This window comes from Actinia tenebrosa, unplaced genomic scaffold (assembly GCF_029948245.1).
Source record: "Actinia tenebrosa isolate PJP-AT-01 unplaced genomic scaffold, QUT_ActTen_1.0 PGA_scaffold1__47_contigs__length_23844297, whole genome shotgun sequence".
Classification (NCBI taxonomy): Eukaryota; Metazoa; Cnidaria; class Anthozoa; order Actiniaria; family Actiniidae; genus Actinia; species Actinia tenebrosa.
Genome location: NW_028292578.1, coordinates 18,644,188 through 18,664,249, shown reverse-complemented (window position 1 = coordinate 18,664,249; position 20,062 = coordinate 18,644,188). Strand labels below are relative to the sequence as shown.

Here is a 20,062-nt window from a genome sequence, read left to right as displayed (position 1 = left end):
ATTTGAAATGCATGATTGATTGAAGTATTAGTAGAATTAGTAGTTTTTAATAAGCGCATCACGTGTTAAACCAAATTTTTTTATGACCTACTCACTGGCTAAGACCCTAATTGATCAATACAGGTTTACACCAGTCTGTCCCTTTACCACTGAGAGGCCGCTATGAAGGGTGGGGAGGGGGGGGGGGGCGTGCTGACCTCCTTGCTCGACTCCCTGCATACGCGAACTTTTAAACCACTGTGTATTGCGGTGGAGGGTCGTCAGAAACTTGTTGCTGGCATGAAGTTGCTTGTACATTGGCATCAGCTTCTTGGTAACCAGGCGGCTGAACTGAGTGATCAGGCTGTTGAACGGTCACGGTTGTCATTAACACAGGGCGTTCAGCTACCACAGCACCAGGTTGATTCTGCAATATGGAATCATCGTCATGATTAATGAAACATCAGTGACAACACGATCCCAAACATAAGAATTGGGATACAGGGGCCGATGAGGGGGAGGGGGACTGGGGTGCTTTGTCCCCCTAATAATTTTGCCGTCATATATTTTTTTGCTGTTTAAAAATATCAATAGCTGATGCAATAAATATGTCGTAACTGCCCCCCCCCCCCCCCCCAAAAAAACACTCGAAATCACACTTCCAAGGGTCTCAGTTTAAAACTGTTTCGTTTGTGCCTGCCCCCGAACTTCCCTAAGTGTTAGCTCAAAATTAAAATTAAATTGGAGTTAGCTCAAAATAGAATGTATTCTAGTTTTAATACCTGAACGGAGCTGGTTCCCATACAACCAAAGATTGAGCCCGTAAATGAAGCAATGCCACTGATAACGCTGAAGATAACGATAGTCAATAGCGATCTGATGATGGAGTCCATTTTTGATTTGTCGCAGTACATATCTTTGCTTAATATGCCTGCCAAGTTCACAAAGAAATACAACACTTAATTTTCAACCTGTGAACCTGTGCCTGACAGTAAGGCTAACAAGATTTATCGAGTGCTTTGACTCAAGTTGGCTAAAACGCCAAGTGGTTAGGAACCCTGCTAGAAGAGGTCTATTTTTGTCTTTCTCTTTACTCTGAGTCTTTTCACTTTACTGGCTTTTCTTTTTGTTGTTTTTAATCGTTACTGAAGAACCTCTGTTAAAGGACCAAAGAGAGAGAGTCGGAGCCCCCAGCTGAACAGCACTGATATAGTTCAAACACTGTTACTTACTACGTTCATTTGGCTTGCAGTAGCAGAATTTATATTTTGTCCTATAACAATGCCAGCTCGCCACCTTGATTTTATAATCGGAGTAACGTGCCCCTGCAGTAATCGATTGGGTCAGGAATACAGCAATAAGTACGCAGACAGTGACGACGAGGAAACCAATTATCTGACAAAAAATTGTTGTAAGGCTTTGTAGAATTTATTCTATTAATACCATGGAATCCATTGTTTCCAGAGAGACGTTTTTAAACGTTAAAACCACTCTCCTCATTACTATTCTTGCGGCATTGTTCCTCATATAAAAATCAGCGGGACAATGACTGGGTCGCATTGACCCAAAGAAATCTTCTACTTAACGCAAACTCTGCTTTAGATAAAGGTTAAAACGCTAGGGGGGGAGGGGGGGGGGGTTGGCATTGAAATTCAATGCAAACCCGAGCAGTGCGTTTTAAATTGTGTAAAGACCAACCACGCCCTATTTTTATTGTTTGATGTAGGGTTTGAAGTTCGATGGAAACCTGTCCCGGGTTTTAAACTAATAAATAAATTTCTTTATTAAAGCGTCTAGTTGTTCTAGCGCTTTCGCACTAATTGGGGACATGTTTCACTTACACACACTACCACTTCATTCAATATTCTATGCATCAACTCGCACGTTGATTTTTACAGAATGAGGAACCCGGAGAAAACCCCTGTAGCATAGGAGAGATCAACACATCAAAGAAACTCAATTCATATGTGGCGACCGCAGGGCTCGAACCAGCGACCCGACCCGTTGGACTCACAGCGGTGCTACCCTAATTTAAATTCGCTCTTTCCTGCATGTTAATATCAATGCCGCAACCAACTTTAAATGAAGGTTAAATCTAGGTTTTCCATCGAAATTTAAACCCTACATCAAAAAATAGAAATAGGACGCGGTTGGTTTTTAAACACTGTTCAAAACCCTAGGGCTTGTGGAACAAATTAAAAATTGGTTGCGCATGCGTTCACCATTTCGTGACTATGTCTTACGAGTTGTGTCGAGAGACGTCTCGGCATTCATATTGCAAGTTATAAAGTGCTGCGAGCAGTAATGTAATGCTTGTCTTCACATGTGATTCATGCATTTATTTGCCTGTTTGTAGTTGACCACAATGATACTGACAAAGTAGTAAAGCTGTAATAATAAATAAGGCAACATTCACAATAGAGTACAAACACTAAGTGTGTAACATAAATACCACTAAATACTGATAAATTATGCTAATCCTATTGTTTTCTATTGTTTAATTAGCACTATTTACTACTAAATAGTGCAAAGTGTTGCACACTTTTAGTGTTTGTACTCTAGACTAACGAGAAATCGCGATGTATCTTTTAATCACTGTTAGAGACCTTTAGCACGACGTTCTCGCTACGTACCGCAAACCTCAAACTGCATTTCGACATCAGGCGTTTTCCATCAAACTTAGCAAGGTATCATAACAAAGTTGTTGCTGGGAGAGCCGCCATATTGAATTTCATTGAAGCCGAATGTTTCTCAGTGTTTGCGGGTGTGTTTTTTGGGCCTGATGCCTAGCGGTTAGCGGTAAACCTGATGCTAAATGCGTCTAATATTGCATATACCTAACAAGCTTTTCTTCGTTATTCATTGGGTTGTATCTCGATCGGATGAATAACAAAACCCACATATTTCACGAGAACGACTTATATTTTACGTAATTAGGTTAATATCTATATATAAACTTCAGTGCCATGGTATTATAAAAGTAAAACTATTACCATAGTAACTCACCACTCCTCTGTGACGTTTCCACCACGTGATTACCCCTAAAACCCCAGCGATAAGGAGCTGCAATGAAGCAAAGTATGTATGCGGAATACCATCATGTTAATGAGCGTGTTGGAAGCCTATTTACTGTACGCACTTGGATGGCTTCCAACTCGTTTATTTTGACTGACTTGTAAGACAGAAATTTGATTTATCGAATGGGGAGTTAGCACGTCCAGCGTGATATTTTGAATATTATTTAAGGTGACTACCTAATTTTGAACGAATTTGAGCCAACAATGTGAGCGCGCTCAAAAACCGCTGAAAAATCTACCAGATTTTATTGAAGAACCATGGCACGTTTTGAGCTTCAAGAGGGCAAACCCTCAAATTTTGCATGAGATGATGAGATTTTTTAAGAGCACCGAAACGACAAAATATGACAAATCAATGTATTTCTTTGACTTTTTGTCGAAAATATCAACGTTATATTGTAGAATGATTTTTTTCTGACTATTTCCTATAGGGCAGTTTTTGCAGTTAAAGCAGAAAACGATCTTAAGTAACCCAGGCTTGTTAAAGAGATAATTTGCTAAGGTTTAAGTATTATTGACAAAGAATCAAGTTTTTTTGGGCAAGTTTCAGTGAAAAGATGGCAGACTCATAGTTCTAAAAAACTAAATCCTTTCAATAATAAAGCTTTTTACCGTTTCTTTAGATTTAATCCTATAAAACTTGAATAAAAACAAGCAAGAAATACATATGAAATTGAATATTTACCATTTATTAATATCTAGGTGTGTAATTATAGTTTTGAAAATCTTTTTTTGGTCGCTAAACACTTTCATCATGAAATTCTTTTACTTTGGAGTTCTCAATCTAAAAAATCCAGGCCCGTAGCTAGGGGGGGTGCAGGGGGTGCGTTCGCACCCCCCCCCCCTTCCCACGCGAGCTAAAGGTCTGCTTTTTAAGCAAGTGAGATTTTGGCTGGTATGATATTTTCACGTAAAACTAAGTGAAAAAAATCAATTTTACTTTAATAATTTATCTATACCTATGCGTCCTATGGGACTTTTAAAAAATAAAGTATATGGTTGGTCCACTTTTTGTAAATTAGCACCCCCCCCAACAAAAATCCTAGCTACGGGCCTGAAATCATCTTATTACGTACCAAATATTTCAGAAATTCCTTTCTGCTGTTAAGTAAAAAGTCAATAATAACTTCACTTCAAACCCAATAGTCTTCCTGGAACTATAAAGCTTATAAATATCGAGTTTTTCTCTGTGTTTTTTGCTTGCATGGCAGGAAGCAGCATGTTTAGCTTGACATGCAAACGTGCCGAAAACAGAGTTTGTCACGCCGTTTTTTATGCTGTGTAACGCTTGTCACGCATTCGGCATAAGATTTATCCCTAATAATGTTCTTTAAAAATTCGTATCTCTTAAAAACGCCTGGATACCCCTATTTTTTCTTCGTCTAAATAATAGAGTAAATGCTAAATTAGCCTTGTGAAATGAAATTTATAAAAAATAATTGGTTTTGAAAAGAATATGGACACAATCTTTATGTACCTACTGATTGAAAATAGGGAGCAAGAAGCTAAAAAATTATATATATTATAGCCAACTATTAAAGTCATGGTAGAATTGGGTATATTTTAGTAAAGAAACAGAGTGTCAGTCATTTAGGACGATTTCAATTAGAAATTTCTCAAAATCTTTTGAAAAATGTTTTTTTCCTGGTGTTAGTAAAATCATGACGTCATCATTTGTTAACGATCTTTAAGCCTTATTATTTCTTTTAAATGCATGGTGACCCCTACTTTTCTAACCAGAATTTGACAACCCTTTGATAGGTTAAAATAATTCACATAGTCATTTAAAAAAATAAATTAAAAATTGATTCTCAATTAATAGGCAACCGTCCTTAAATGCCGATAAATAAGCTCGGGACACTCCATTTTTCTTTTTATATTTGGAATCACCATTAATTAAATTTCACTTTAGAAAAATATAGTTTAAAAAAAAGTTTATTTTGCTGATGCCTGAAATTTCATTTGATTTGATTTGAGTGATGGATATGTATAGCATTTTCTTATTAAAGTGCTACTATGACGAAAATCGCTCAAACTTGGATTCAGCTGAAACTTCCTAAGAATATTCTTTAAAGGTCCAATAATCACTGTATGAAGTGTTTTCTCGATATTGATCTGAATATCGAGAAAACACTTCATACAGTGATTATTGGACCTTTAAAGAGTATTCTTAGGAAGTTTCAGCTGAATCCAAGTTATAGCGATTTTCGTCGTAGTAGCACTTTAAACAGCCCCCCGACTAAACTCGTTACTGACTCACCAAGACACCAGACCACAATCCATCGATGTTGTACTCGTCATTCGCTATCAGAACAAAGCCTGGAATCAAACATCCAGCTCCACAAACGAGTAATAAAACACCACAAACACCTGCTCCCACGGCTGTTTGTCTCGTAACTTCACCGTTCATCACTTAACAATATTTTTCTGTCGAATTATATGATTGTATGCGAAACTTGCTTGAAATTCAACTTGAACTAGTAGGAAATGATAGTTCTTCCGCTTGCAGATTGTGCTAACATGCCTCAATGGACATCTGAGCGACATGCAGTCAGTCCTTTGACTAAATGTTGTCGTTGATCGGATCATCCCTACGCGCCTAGACCGAAAACGATAACGGGTAAATTACCCAGAACTTGAATTGCGTCATCCAAACTGCTCGCCAGTTTAAATCTTCGCTGTATGCTCGAGGTATGGTTTTAGCAAATTAAATGGGATCGAAAACAGCGAGCTCAAGACGAGCTCAAGACATATGCGGCAGCTAGTAACTGTGAATTAATTATCTCCATGATCCTGTTCGGTCTAGGCGCGTCGGGTTGAAGCCGATCAAACGACAACGTTAACTCAAAGGACTGTATGTCTAAAGTGTATTCCACATGCATGGTTGGGGGTAAATCAGCTTTGAATCGTGCGTTCCGTTTAATAGGCTCACAGTCGGCTCCACAGACAGACTAACCGTACCTCATGTTTCATTGTGACGTGTTACAATAAAATCATTTGATACAGCACCCAGGAAGTGACGTAAGCACGAAAGAAGTGTGAAAAGAAGCACGAGCTGTACAGGCAATTACTACCGTTATCGTTGAAGTGCGACCCGCGAAGTTTCATACTTGTTTGCTGACTAGCATTTCAACGGCGACCGTCAATCAAAGAACTGGAAAAAAAGACAATATTATGACTCAATTAAAGATTTCAATCCTCTGATCCTCCAAAATATTTAATTTTGTTGAAAATCTCCCACAAGATGTAATTGTTAAAAAAATTCAGTTTTTTGATTGACGGTCTTTGAAATGCTTGTCGGAGAACTCAACGACAATGGTAGTAATATGCCTTATATATAACAGTCACTCTAGGCTCAGGCTGGAAATCCGTGGAGCCTACAGTCAGACTGATTTGGACGGAACCAAAAGAAATCGGATTAATTTGAATCCTTCTTTCTCGGGTACCACAGACACTCTCACTCAAGGCAACTGAGTTCTTCTCGGTCATAGATCAGGTGTAAGAAAGCAAGTGGACTCTTATTAACCCATGGGGGAATCCTTCGCTTAGTCCTATGCGCATTCTTGTTCAGAAGATCATTGTTGATACAGATTACTTATAACTCGTTTTACTCAAAAAAGGAAATTCACCATTAACTTTTACAGAGCTTTAAGTGCATCTGGTATGAAACCAAAGTTTATATGACCTATAGGCACTGGCAAAGAACCTGCTTGCGTATATGCTAGAAGTTAACACCATTAACATAAGATGTAAGCTTACTTATTTATCAGCACATGCTTGTCGTTTACCCGCCAAGCGACTCTTAACTGTAAGAAGCAAAATTAAAACAAATGTTTGCAATTTACGGGTATTATAAGTTTATTGAACCACTATATGTAATGAGCCTTCTTAGTTTTAGGTCTGGTTGACGCATAAAAACAGTAACTTTCAAATACAAGTGTAAGACTCTTACAGAGGATGTTTAGTGTATTGCGGTGGAGGTTCGTCAGGAACTTGTTGCTGGCTTGAACTTGCTTGTGGATCGATATCAGCTGGTTGAGGGGCCTGGTAACCAGAACTAGGTGCTTGGTAATCAGATCCTGGTGCTTGGTGACCAGACTGTGGAGCTTGGTAATCAGACTGTGGAGCCAGGTATCCAGATTGTGGAGCCTTGTATCCAGACTTTGAAGCTTGGTAATCAGACTGAGGTGCTTGGTGACCAGGCTGTTGGACTGAGTAACCAGGCTGTTGAACTAAGTAACCAGGCTGCTGAATTGAGTAACCGGGTTGTTGAACTGAGTAACCGGGTAATGTGGTTGTCATTACAACGGGGCTTTGAACCACCACGGTGCCCGGTTGACCCTGAAATGAGGGATCATCATCATCTCAATAAAACATTATCAGCGATTCCAAGCATAAGCATTGGGATAACGATGATGATAATCATCTACGAGCAAGAATGTGTGCTAGGTTTAATACCTGTGTGGAGCAGGTTCCCATACAACCAAAGATTGAGCCCGTAAATGAAGCAATGCCACCGATAACGCTGAAGATAACGATAGTCAATAGCGATCCGATGATGGAGTCCATTTTCGATTGGTCGCAGTATAAATCTTTGCTTGATTTCGCTGTCAAATTCACAAGGAAATACAGAATTAAATTTTCAACCTGTGTGCCTGTTCCCTACTAATCTGGGAATACCATAATATTATGAAATGTCTTAAAGAGTACCACATTTTGGACCCCAAAATGTATCAACTAAAACGGCAAGCGGTTAATAACTATATATTGACCCCGTATTTATAATGAGCAATTCAGTTCAATTCATCAGCCCCGCTCATGCAGATTATTTTTAAAAAAATCTTTTTTATTCTTTTATTTTTGTTATTTTTAAGTCAAATATATCAACATTTGATAGAAAACCTTCTCAATTGATAAATAAAATACTTAATTGCCGAGAACGGAGGCAATAAGCCTATACAAGCATATGGAACCTCTGCCTTGATTCGGCACTTCTGAGCATGCGGCGAGTTATCATCCAAAAACGTGCATCAAATATCACGTATAAAACTACTCAACGTCCACTGGCAAAAGTTGAGCCTGCTACATGCGTGCGCATAACGCAATCAAATTATAACTGGTCACAAATGAGTCCATTCTTTTGAATGTCATTGTGTGACGTTATATGCACCTATTGACGAAAATCGGCGTATCGTATGTTCAAGGGTGCCGGTTTCAGGCAGAAATTCTCCAGTGAACAACAAAAAGAAAAGCCAGTAAAGCGAAAAGACTCCGAGAGATTAGGGTTCTAAACAGCTCAATTTTGTTAAGTTCAAACACACTTACCGTAACCATATTGGTAGCATTTGCAGTTAAAACCTGTCTTCTGACAGTACCAACTCGCCTTTTCTTTATAATAGGCGTAACGTACCCCTGCAATGATACTTTCGATGAACATAGCGATAACTACGCAGATGGTGACGACGAGGAAACCAATTATCTGACAAAAAACACAGGGTCGTAAGATATGTAGAATTTATTATAGAAGTAAAACTATTGCCATAGTAACTCACCACTCCTCTGTGACGTTTCCACCACGTGACCATCCCTAAAACCCCAGCGATAAGGAGCTGCAATGAAGCAAAGTATGTATGCGGAATACCATCACGTTAATGAGCGTGTTGGAAGCCTATTTACTGTACACACTTGGATGGCTCCCAACACGTTTATTTTTAATGACTCGTTATAAGACAGGAAATTGATTTACCGAATTTACTCGCACATTTCAATCGTAATTAAATTAATAGGATTCTTAGAGAAATTTAATTTCAATACGTCGTTTATTTAATAATAAAGCTAGGATTTCTATCAACTTGGTTGACGGTAACAAATCATTTCTCGATCATTAGCTTGTTTTGATAGATCAACTAACTTGGCGGTTGTTTCATTGTTGTTCATATTTGAAGGGATTTTAAGTCACATGGTTACACACACTTTATTGGATTCATGGCTTTCAAAAAATTATCTAAAAACGGAAATTGAAAATAAGGACGGTGAAAAAACTTAAAATGTGAACATTAGAGTTCTCGAGCCATCATCTAAACTTCATCTATGCACAACCAATATAAATATATATAATTTATTGCTAAACTTTTTTTCCCTTTTTTAACGCTGATTAACATTGTATGACGTAGAGAGCAATTACATTGTTTGCTTCCCTTATGCCTTCAATATACGAAGAAAATTCACTAAAAAGTGTCTTAAAAATCGAATACTGAATACGGTTTGCATTTTCATTTAAAAAGCCAGCCAATGAAAGAATTTCATAAGGCCGAATTAGACGGTACAATTTTCGCCTACAACCATCGCATCGCAGTCGTAGAGTTTTATAACGTGATTTAAAATCCTGCGTGGTCGTAGCGAAATTTGAGGGAGGGAGTCTGTGGGTAAATTTGTGGGGGAGTCCGTGGGGAGATAAAAATGTCGGACAAAAGAACAACAACAACAACACCGATTTTGCCAACAAAAACAAGCCCACCAAGTGATACGAAGACAAAAAAAGATAAATTTAATTTTACTGATGAAGGAGTTGATCTTTTAATCGGTCTCTGGAGTAAAAAGAGTGTTTTATTCAACTGTAAACACGTCGATTGCTTCAAAAAAAGATGCAAGACACGTAGGGAATTGTAGGTAAAATGTAAGTATGGCGTGAGCAGGTTGCATGCGATGGTTGTAGGCGAAAATCGTACTGTCTAATTCGGCCTATAGAAGTACATACCAAGACGCCAGACCACAATCCATCGGCATTGGCATCTCCATTCGCTATCAGAACAAAGCCTGGAATCAAACATCCAACACCACAAACGAGCAATAAAACACCACAAACACCTGCTCCCACGGCTGTTTGTCTCGTAACTTCACCGTTCATCACTTAACAATATTTTTCTGTCGAATTATATGATTGTATGCGAAACTTGCTTGAAATTCAACTTGAACTAATAGGAAAGGATTGATGTTCCGCTTGCATATTGTGTTCCTATGCTTCAATGGACACCTGAGCGATATGTTAAAGTGCATAGTTGGACTAAAATCTACCGAAATTCAAATTCAACTAAACCTTCCCTGAAATAATCTCTTTTTAGACCCTTAAACGGGTCTTATAATCACTGGTTAAAGTTTTTTCTTAATATTTCAATGGATAGGAATATTTTTACGAATTTTTGACGATGTCTCTGACGTCATCGGCTCAACATTAAAAATTGCTCCACTTCGCTCCAATAGATTATTTAATCCTTTGTAAATAACTTTCTTTCTATAAAGCCCAAAGGTCAGCTAACCGACTTGATTTACTCGTTTTTCTTTCATTCAATACTGAGCTATCATAAAACTATTCGATATTTTATTTGATTACAGTGTTGCGTAAACGGCCGCCACAAACTCCTTTAAAGATTCGCAAGAAATATAATACTTCCCATGTCGGAATATCAAGTAAAAACATTAACTAGTGTCTATTAAAGCCTTAAAGGTTATTCAAGTAAATTTTACAGCGAAATTAAATTTCGGACGATTTTCGTCCAAGTATACCACTTTAATGAGTGTCTTCCACTCTATGCAAGCCAACAGGGCTTGCTCTTTTTGATGGTTGTGCTTTTTTTAAAATAGTTTTTATCAAATTTCTGTCTTCTTGTAATTCATCCAATCACAACGCGTAGTTACGGTACGATACGGTACGGTTACAGTGGTACGATACCCACGGCTACAATAAGATACGGTAACGGCTTAGGACTTTCTGTATCCGTTTCCCATTCATACGAAAAGCGCTTATCATTATGATGCACGAGAAGAGTTGAACGTTAAATAGTTGAAAATCCAAGTTTATTGTTATTGAATTAACATACCAATGTTCTTAGGTTTAACAAAAAGCAAGCTTCATGGGGACCGTTCATAATTTATGGGTTGGAGAGGGCTATGCAAATTTTTCAAACAAAATTTAGGGGTCTATCAAACTGATGATAGCAACAGGAAAGAGGAACTAAGGATTTTTAATAACATGCGGATCGAAAGTTAAATGCACCAGCCCTCCCCCTCTCTCTAATCAATGTCCGGCCCCGGCCTAAGATACAAATTATCATTACTACATTTTACGCAAAAAGCTAGGTTAACACGCGATTATTCCTACCGCTAACTAGACTATAGTGTGTTTTTATTTATGGCGAGCTTGGGCTCCCTGTTTGTTAAAGCACACTAGTCATTGCTTAATATTTTTTTGTGTATTGCGGTGGAGCACCACCAGCTTGTGGAGGATAGGCAGCTGCGGGCTGAGGAGCATACCCGGGTTGTTGTTGTACGTAGCCAGGCTGTTGTTGTACGTAGCCAGGCTGTTGTTGTACGTAGCCAGGCTGTTGTTGTACGTAGCCAGGCTGTTGTTGTACGTAGCCAGGTTGTTGGGCAACGTAGCCAGGCTGTGTAGTTGTTGTCACGAATACAGGTTGTTGGACCATCACGGTGCCGGGCTGCCTCTATAAGGAATAATAATTGGGCTTTTAAAATCTTTTTATTTGTCGTTGCCCACTTCTTTCTAGCCAGAAACTATCGGTTTGTCTACGTTCAATACTCTAAGTACACAACTCGCGTGTAGAAGTGACAAGTAGGATTCACCATGGTATGCCACAAAAAAGCATTGTATAACTAGTTTATATTCTAGATAATTGAAAGCACACCCAGACTGCATTGTGTGATGGGAAGGAGGCGTGCTATACCTGAGTTGTTGCACAACAAGTTCCCATGCAGCCGAAGATCGATCCAGCCAAGCTGACGACGGCACCAACGACATTGAAGATGGTGATGGTGAGAAGTGCATTCATAAGGTCGTTCCAGTTGCCACAGAATGACCCTTTTGAAAACAAGACATTAATATTACGGACTATTTCGAGTTTATTTTCTCAATTGCTTTATAGAATTCCACGGGTTTTGCTTTCAGTAGTGAATATTTTACTTACATTCAAGGCTGACACTGAGCAATACGAGTTTATATTCACGATAGATGCCATCATGGTTTTTATATTATATTGTAAATTTGTCATGCGGTCTTCCAGGGGGACAAAGGCATTGGAACAAGAGATTTTTTTTAAATGATCGGCTAGTCCTAGAGATTTTGGTTTTTGTTCGTACGATATTGTAAATTATCTAGACCTTGGCTATTTTATCCGCCTCAGCCTACGGCTTCGGCAGATAACAATACCTTGGTCGATATCCACTTACTATCATATCTCTCACTTCCACAGATGCAACTGCTCCCAGAATCGTAACACTGATGTCCTACAAACGCTTTGAACAAACCATACGACACTCCTGAGGTTATAGCCTGAGAGGACGCAACAATAACCATGATGATAGTGATGACAAGGAAGCCAATCAACTGCAACATGTACAAGTAATATGTGTCTGAATTACTTTATAGAGGTTTTGTATGATCACGTGCTGGCGGCCATGTTGGATGGCAGAACAACAGAATCCCTTTACTCTCGGGAATTAGTTCTTTTCTGGTGAAACAATACACTACTTTGCTAATACAAAACTCGTTCGAGGTTTTACTCAGGGTGCAAAACAGGTGGCACGGCGGCCAAATCTCATTAGTTCAACAAATTCTGATCTTTCCGTCCTGAGTGCGTATTGTATCGATCCTGCCATCTAACATGGCTGACACTATGTGATCGTGTGAAAAACCTTTATTGCTTGATTTCATTATGTATTTTATTTCTTGTCTCTTGTGGAACGCTCATCAGCAGAATTACATAAGTTTTCTGGCTGACAGCACATGTTGGTTGGTGTTTGACCACCATTTGAAGAAGTTAATGAGATCCAAAGACTTCAAAAGCATATTCAGTTAATGTCACTCACCACTCCTTTGTTGCGTTTCCACCAGGTGACGATGCCCAAAATCCCGGCAATCACAAGCTGCAAAAAAGGAAAGTTAGTAAAATATACTGAGACCTCTTTCAATATTATCTTGGATGTAAGCCTAAGCCTAACAGGAAGATCCAAAATAAATCACGGCACTTTTTCTTCATTGTGTATTGAATTTTTGTGTTATATCTTTTGGATTTACTTAGTCTCACATCCAAGATAATCAGTATTCTTGAGAGTGTAACCACATGACTCGAAATCTCTTGAGATATAATGATAGATAGCACTAAAAGCCGCCATGTTTGTTGATCGAATCAGTTGATGTAATGTATTCAGAAAATCCGGCTATTGTATTCTATTGTCGCTCTATCTTCTTTGATTTTGTATGAATACATTACTGTTTTCAGTTCAGGTATGATGGGCTTTGCCAGGCGATGGAAGTATTCGGTAAAGACTTATTTATTTTAAATTGCATATGAACAATATGAACAATAATTCATTTGATGAATGTATTTATGTTTTCTTATAAATTGCTTATTTGTCATGCTATCTTAGACTTTAGATTTTTAGATTTTCCGATTTTATAATTATATAATAATAGTAATAGTAATAATAATAATGATAATAACAATAATAATAATAATAATAATAGTTTATTGAGTCCTCTAGCAGTATAAAATTGAATTAACGAACTGTATACAAAGGTAAATAAAACTAAATTGATAAACTATTTACTAATAATAAAGCTAATAATCTCTAAAAAAATGGACAAAGTGTGCATAAAATATAGTATATCTAAGCGAAACGTATATGTTTATGTATAACATATTAAAATGTCTCGAAATATCTGACTAAGAACCAAGACAGTCGACAAATATGATATTCTTGTCAGATTTTTAAATAGCCTATATTCGATCGTTGTAAATTGTTAGTTTTTGATTTTCAAGCGCATTTGATCATATTCATATGTTAATTTGCGCTTTATAAATATTAAACATTATTATTATATTGACAAATTTATCCCGAAAATAAAAGTAAAAAGAAGACCTAACGCCCCTTGGATAACTAAAGATCTATTACGCTTATGTAAAAGAGAGAAGGCGCTTTATAAGAAAGCCAAAAAATCACAAGATGATGGCGTATGGCTGAAATGTCGCCAATTAAACAACAGAATCAAACGGGAGTCTAGTACTGCTCGCTGGGAGTACGTAAACAATCTATCACAAGAGCTTATGGAAAACGAAAACCCCAAGCCTTTCTGGAGCTATATTAAACCCAAACGCAGAGGAACTAACAATCTTGTTACATTAAAAGTCGGAGACTCTGTTTTGACGAGCGATTACAGTATTGCCAGAAGCATGAATAGATATTTTTCTTCTGTGTTTACAGTAGAAGAATATGATAATTTTCCAACGCTTGATTGTACCACCGATTTAAAGCTCGAAGACATTCACTGTTCCACTCTAGAGGTGCTAAAACTTCTCAAAGGTCTCAATGAGAATAAATCCCCCGGGCCTGACGGTATTCCACCACGTATTCTAAAGACTTGTGCTTCGGAGCTGGCACCTTCAATCACGTAAATACTTAATATGTCCTTTTTCTACTGGTACTTTGCCACTGGAATGGAAAATAGCAATCATATCGCCTATCTTTAAAAAGGGCTCAAAGCACTGTAAAGAGAATGATCGCCCGATATCCCTCACCAGTATCGTCTGCAAAATTAGTGAAAAAATCGTTCGTAATAGAATTCAGCAGTTCTGGTACGACATTAATTTATTCAATAAAAATCACCTAGAAGGCAGATCTACTGTCACACAGCTTCTAAGCACGATACATAATTGGGCTCGGTCAAGGGATTCTCGTATTCCAATTGATATCCTGTTCCTGGACCTAGCAAAAGCTTTTGATAGTGTTCCCCATGAGAGACTGCTGCTGAAATTGTATACGAATGGCATTGATGGTCGTCTTCTGGACTGGTTTAGACATTTTCTTACGGGTCGCACTCAAAGAGTTCGAATCAGGGGTACTTTCTCTGAATGGTCACCAGTATCTTCTGGGACGCCTCAAGGAACGATTTTGGGCCCAATCCTTTTCTTAGTGTACATAAACAACATCACCGCCCTTCGCCAAAAGAGAGGCGAAATGCCATGCATATGATGATAGTTGCAAGCTACTGGGATGGCCTAAACTTTCCATAAGGAGACATTATTTATCACTAATAGAGTGTTACAAGGTAGTTTTTGGAATAGGTCACCTTAAATTTGACGATTTTTTAGAATTTTCTAAGGTCAAGTAAACTAGAAGTAATCACCCTTACAAACTCTACATTAAAGGTGCTATAAAGTAAATTATTTCAAATACTCCTTTTTTTATCAGAATTCAATAAGACTTGAAATGACTTGCCAGCAAATATAGTAGAAGCGGGCAGCTTATCTGCCTTCAAGAATAACTTAAGTAGCTAATTAGGCCTTGGTATCTAAATATAGATTTTGTTCGCCACTTTCGATACGTTTTGATATATACATATAATGTCGTTTATTTTTCAATACTTTTCATCTATTCATATTTATATTTATTTCTAAATCACGTTCTATTTATGAATTCAGACGTATTTGATTTTATTCCTTGCATTTATTCATTTATCCTTTTCGTATATGCATATATGTTATAGTTCAATTTGCCTGCCTGTTTATTCATTGTTGCAATTTTATTATAGGGAGTTTTCACATAGGGCTAACCTCTTAACTTCCTTCCTGGATGCCTATTTATTTATTTTGCAATTGTTATGTACCCGCTTTTATGCTTTAAGCCTTTTAATATATTTGTGTAAACCTATTTAGTTGCATCTGGAATAAACCTTTATTGTGTTGTGTTGTGTTGTGTTGTGTTGTGTTGTGTTGTGTTGTGTGTCGTGTCGTGTCGTGTTGTGTTGTGTTGTGTTGTGTTGTGTTGTGTTGTGTTGTGTTGTGTTGTGTTGTGTTGTGTTGTATTGTAATATGTCTACGGGAAATGTCCCGCCGGAGGGGACATTTCCCGGGAAATTTCCCACTTTGGGGTCCATCCAAGTGGGAATTTTCCCCCGACCGGGAATTTTCCCATGAAACCGGGATTTTTCCCCGGGAAATGTCCCCAAAGTGGGAATTTTCCCACGGGACAGGGAAATTTCTCCGGGAAATGTCCCTCAAATGGGATTTCTCTCCTGTGACAGGGAAATTTCTCCTGATGATTAATTTGCATTTTTAATTATAAAAACCATTGTTTAGTCGTTATTTATTATTTTTTTAGCATATCTTACTAATAATCAATGTACTAAACAATTTTTTTTATCGGATTAGAACTTAATTTCTATTTTTTTCCCTTTCACTTATGGCATTACTTTTCGAAAGATTGGCTTAGCAAATAGAGTATTTTTAAAAAAAACCTTAAAACCTTTTAAAACCCTTTGTCGGCAAGCATTACTTGTTCTTTCAATTATAATTAACAAACCTGTTCATCTAATATTAATATTTCAAACACATGTTGAACGTTTTTTGCACTTTCCTATATGCTATTGGATTACCGGGAAGATCTAACTAACTACCAAGACTAGGAGGTGGCCTGTAGAAAATACTTTCCTTATCTCCCGTTCTGTTATTTGCTTTTATATTATATTGATGATATTGGCGTTCTATCTTTCTATGCAAACCAATGAAAGAAATAACAACATCATGCAGTTCCTTGTATTTTTATTCGTTGACTTGACTGACCGTGATAACAATGCTGAAAAGAAGGCACAACTCCAGGTTACCGTAAGATATGACATTAGTTTGAAAGGACGTGTCCTTAGTTTTGTTCCAATAAGTCTTATATACAAAGCGGTGATTCAATATTGCCAATCTAAGAGAGGAATAAGATCCCAAAGCTCAAGTTGACGGTGGACTGGGAAAAAGCAGAACAAACAAACGGCAAAGATCCTGCACCTTTAGCTATTAATAACATTTTCAGTAGCCGTTCTTAATTTATTCGATAAATAAGGGAATATATATATATATATTCAGTTACCACGGTCAATGCAAGCCAAAATTACTTTTACCATAAATAAGCGTAAATTTCAGTATTCGTTAAGTGGGTATGTTTATTCACTCGCAAAACGTCACGGGAGGACGACACGCCCTTCTAGTTAAATGCCGTTTTCTTTCGGTTAAATGCTATTTTTGACGTGATCAAGCGGCAAGAATTTTCAGTTCCACTGTTTCATGAATAACAGTCAATAAAGAATTATTAAGTAGTATTAGGAATTGCCATAGTATGCACCCTGTTTCAATGTCTTTTGAGCATTTGAAGGTACCAAGCTTTTAAGCTAAAGGGTATGTACCCTATTATATAATCACGCATTCTAATCATCCCCTGAGGGATATAACACCTGCAGATTACTAGCATCAAGCGAGACCAATCAAATCATTTGCTGGATCAGCTTCTTCTTTTCTCTTAAACTCTAATTAAACTTCCTGAAAACTTCATGGTTTGGTTTACAAGTGCGGGGTTTTATTCGATAGTCTAGTACGTGTTGATAGGGAAAGGCAAGCACCGACCTCGATTGTCCAAGCTCGCTAGATTCTCAAATCTAAATCATAATGAATGAAAAGGCACCAAGTATATATTAGGCTTCAACTCTATTTACTTGTAAGTTAGTTCTGGGAACTAGAAAATTAGACTAGATTCCCTTTTTTTCGGAAAGTCCAATTGCTGCATATAACTATCGCCGAATTACTGCGAAGAAAATCTCAAAATAAATGCAACAAGTTTACAAAAATAATGCTATTCATAAATAAGGATACTGCTTTATGCAGTATCATACACATGAGCCGGTTAGATTGTTAAACGCGATGCCTACAATAGCATACTAACAGGCACCGAAAATCAGTAGCTCGATGGAATGGACGTCCAGAAAATCTGGATTGTCCGGAGTGAACACCAAAATTGAGTCAATTTTCTCTATTTTAACTATACTTATCGTGGGTTTTTCGTAAAACTTGTTATCAAAATATCATCTAGGTAACGTAATAAAGTCAAATATGTTACAATTTTATGTTACAACTACCGTTGCTATGACAACATTAAGCACCCTAGGTAACCCTTAACAGCCGATTACACACTAAGAAAATTGAAACAAACTAGTTTTCATTACTGGAACTTTATGTTTACCAACTATTGGTCATTTTCATTTAGATTTAGGTTGTCAATCAATGGTCACCCGCAACCATACTTAAGTACCTACCTACTCCAAACCCAAAATTCATGCAACTTAAAAAAATCCTAAAATCCTAAAATTGAAGCTAGAAAAGAAGAAAACAAACACAAAGATAGACCTAAATGATAGAAATAATATCCAGATGAAAATTGCCCTACCCCTCCCTTTTTCTGGTTACCATGGCAACCAGCACCTAGCGAAATCAAAGGATAGCGCCTTTTGTGTTTCTTCTATTTTCTCAAAAATTTCCACAGAAACCGTAGGTAAACACTAATATCTACTTATATGTGAAGTTTGCTTTCTAAAAAATATATTTTTCGAATAAATATCCAATTTCAAAGCAAACGGGAATTGTCCCATCGCGCAATCGGGAAAAAAATTCTAAAACTGATTTAAAGATTTTAATGGGAAATTTACTGCCATCATATCATTCTTCGTGTGCTAAAACATTCGCTCTGAAACCCGAATGCACTTTGTTTTTGGTTTGTAAAAGTTATAGTCAAAAATGTCACGAAGGGACATTTCCCGTTTTCATGTCTCCGAGGGCCTTCGGCAGAAAAACGCAAATAATTCTTAAAATCCTTGCTCCAACACGCTGATTCTTTCGGCAGAGCATGAAAGAGACCTAACCATTGGAATAGAGGCAAAAGAATTGTCATATTTATCGAATTAACCAGTTTTTATGGAGTTTGAACTTTTTTTACTTCATTTCAAAACTTAGGGTTCGCATCAGGTCTTGTGAAAGTGTTAGACATCATCAAGACTTTCTCCAAAATCTTGTTGGGAAATGTCCCTCGGCTTACATTAACTGTGTAACTCATTGTATTGGGTGAAAAAGAGCTGAACTAGGTCTAGATTAATCCTGTAAAGTTTCGGGAATTTTCGATAAAAACTCGAATTTTATCCCACACTTCGGGAAGAGTCCCCTCAGACGCGCGTTTTCGAAGAAAAATCGTATTTCCCGATGGACAAAAACAAATTAAAAAATAGACAAGATGCCCGAGAATAAGAGGCAGCTTTTGGTGTAATTCCATGAAGAATGAGTCAAAAATACAAAGGATATAACGATTTAACCTTATACAAAATCGCGGGACAAAAAGTGGGAACACGACATAATAGTGTTGTGTTGTGTTGTGTTGTGTTGTGTTGTGTTGTGTTGTGTTGTGTTGTGTTGTGTTGTGTTGTGTTGTGTTGTGTTGTGTTGTGTTGTGTTGTGTTGTGTTGTGTTGTGTTGTCATTAGATGAAAAAGTTGAAAGTAAAGAACCTGGAGCTCATACTTACACCGATGCCAGACCATATGCCATAGCCTCCGAAACCATGAATTGAGACCCAAACGAATCCTGAAATCGTGCTCGCGACACCACAAAACACCAAGATGATACCACATATCCCTGCTCCCTTAGCCGTTCCTTCTTCAACTTCCATGACGAAGACTTCTGTTAGACCTTACTAATACTCAGTTATCTGTTTGGAAAATTTTGTCGAGTATGAAGTACAACGAAGATATAACTCTACTCCTACGCTCCGAGGTGGGAACTAGCGAACTGAAAATATTTTGTCTAGCAGGTCGTCAAACCATATCTCAAATGGGGATTGGTCCTTTTCATTCCAAACTGACATTCCAGTAATAATACTGAGCAAACCTCGGCACTATTTTTTATTATTAGAACACTGTCAAACATATTTTGAATAAAATCACTGACTGTGGAGCCTCATTTCGTCTTCCAAAACATCTTCTTTATTTATCAAATTAAAAATCTTGGACTCAAACATTCTTGAATTTGGAAATATTTCGAGTTTATCCGCGTATAATCGTCATACGGTTAGCTCAGTTGGTAATAGCGTCGGTCTGTCAGCGGGAGGTCGTGGTTAAAGCGTTGGCTGGCTGCA

General features: G+C 37.6%; 3 protein-coding genes across 3 annotated transcripts; all 3 read right to left on the bottom strand.

The window, feature by feature from the left end:
* Nucleotides 1–172: 172 nt before the first annotated feature.
* LOC148910028 (uncharacterized) lies at nt 173–6,502 on the bottom strand. The gene is made up of 5 exons (XM_089033113.1): nt 5,317–6,502; nt 2,986–3,042; nt 1,212–1,374; nt 762–910; nt 173–406 (listed from the first exon to the last, which is right to left on the bottom strand). The coding sequence occupies exons 1-5, from the start codon at nt 5,464–5,466 to the stop codon at nt 230–232; spliced, it is 696 nt and encodes a 231-aa protein (XP_088889239.1). The 5' UTR covers nt 5,467–6,502; the 3' UTR covers nt 173–229.
* A 145-nt stretch (nt 6,503–6,647) lies between these two features.
* Nucleotides 6,648–10,084, bottom strand: LOC116293993 (uncharacterized). Its single transcript, XM_031701500.2, has 5 exons — nt 9,814–10,084; nt 8,609–8,665; nt 8,382–8,535; nt 7,515–7,663; nt 6,648–7,397 (listed from the first exon to the last, which is right to left on the bottom strand). Exons 1-5 carry the CDS (start codon nt 9,961–9,963, stop codon nt 7,005–7,007), a joined length of 903 nt encoding a protein of 300 aa, XP_031557360.2. The 5' UTR covers nt 9,964–10,084; the 3' UTR covers nt 6,648–7,004.
* An 809-nt stretch (nt 10,085–10,893) lies between these two features.
* On the bottom strand, nt 10,894–19,804 carry LOC116293996 (uncharacterized). The gene is made up of 5 exons (XM_031701503.2): nt 19,454–19,804; nt 12,936–12,992; nt 12,297–12,453; nt 11,795–11,928; nt 10,894–11,554 (listed from the first exon to the last, which is right to left on the bottom strand). The coding sequence occupies exons 1-5, from the start codon at nt 19,595–19,597 to the stop codon at nt 11,291–11,293; spliced, it is 756 nt and encodes a 251-aa protein (XP_031557363.2). The 5' UTR covers nt 19,598–19,804; the 3' UTR covers nt 10,894–11,290.
* Nucleotides 19,805–20,062: the final 258 nt, after the last annotated feature.

Bases quoted from the DNA above. Each gene is read 5' to 3' on its own strand.
- LOC148910028 (XM_089033113.1), bottom strand. From the start codon at position 5,466: ATGAACGGTGAAGTTACGAGACAAACAGCCGTGGGAGCAGGTGTTTGT. The intron at 1,375-2,985 runs GTGAGTTACTAT...ATTTTTTGTCAG, and splicing joins GGAAACGTCACAGAGGAGTG to ATAATTGGTTTCCTCGTCGT. The intron at 911-1,211 runs GTAAGTAACAGT...TGAACTTGGCAG, and splicing joins CTGCAAGCCAAATGAACGTA to GCATATTAAGCAAAGATATG.
- LOC116293993 (XM_031701500.2), bottom strand. From the start codon at position 9,963: ATGAACGGTGAAGTTACGAGACAAACAGCCGTGGGAGCAGGTGTTTGT. The intron at 7,664-8,381 runs GTAAGTGTGTTT...TGAATTTGACAG, and splicing joins ATGCTACCAATATGGTTACG to CGAAATCAAGCAAAGATTTA. The intron at 7,398-7,514 runs GTATTAAACCTA...CCCTCATTTCAG, and splicing joins TGGGAACCTGCTCCACACAG to GGTCAACCGGGCACCGTGGT.
- LOC116293996 (XM_031701503.2), bottom strand. From the start codon at position 19,597: ATGGAAGTTGAAGAAGGAACGGCTAAGGGAGCAGGGATATGTGGTATC. The intron at 11,929-12,296 runs GTAAGTGGATAT...TGTTTTCAAAAG, and splicing joins TGGAAGTGAGAGATATGATA to GGTCATTCTGTGGCAACTGG. The intron at 11,555-11,794 runs GTATAGCACGCC...TATTCCTTATAG, and splicing joins CTTGTTGTGCAACAACTCAG to AGGCAGCCCGGCACCGTGAT.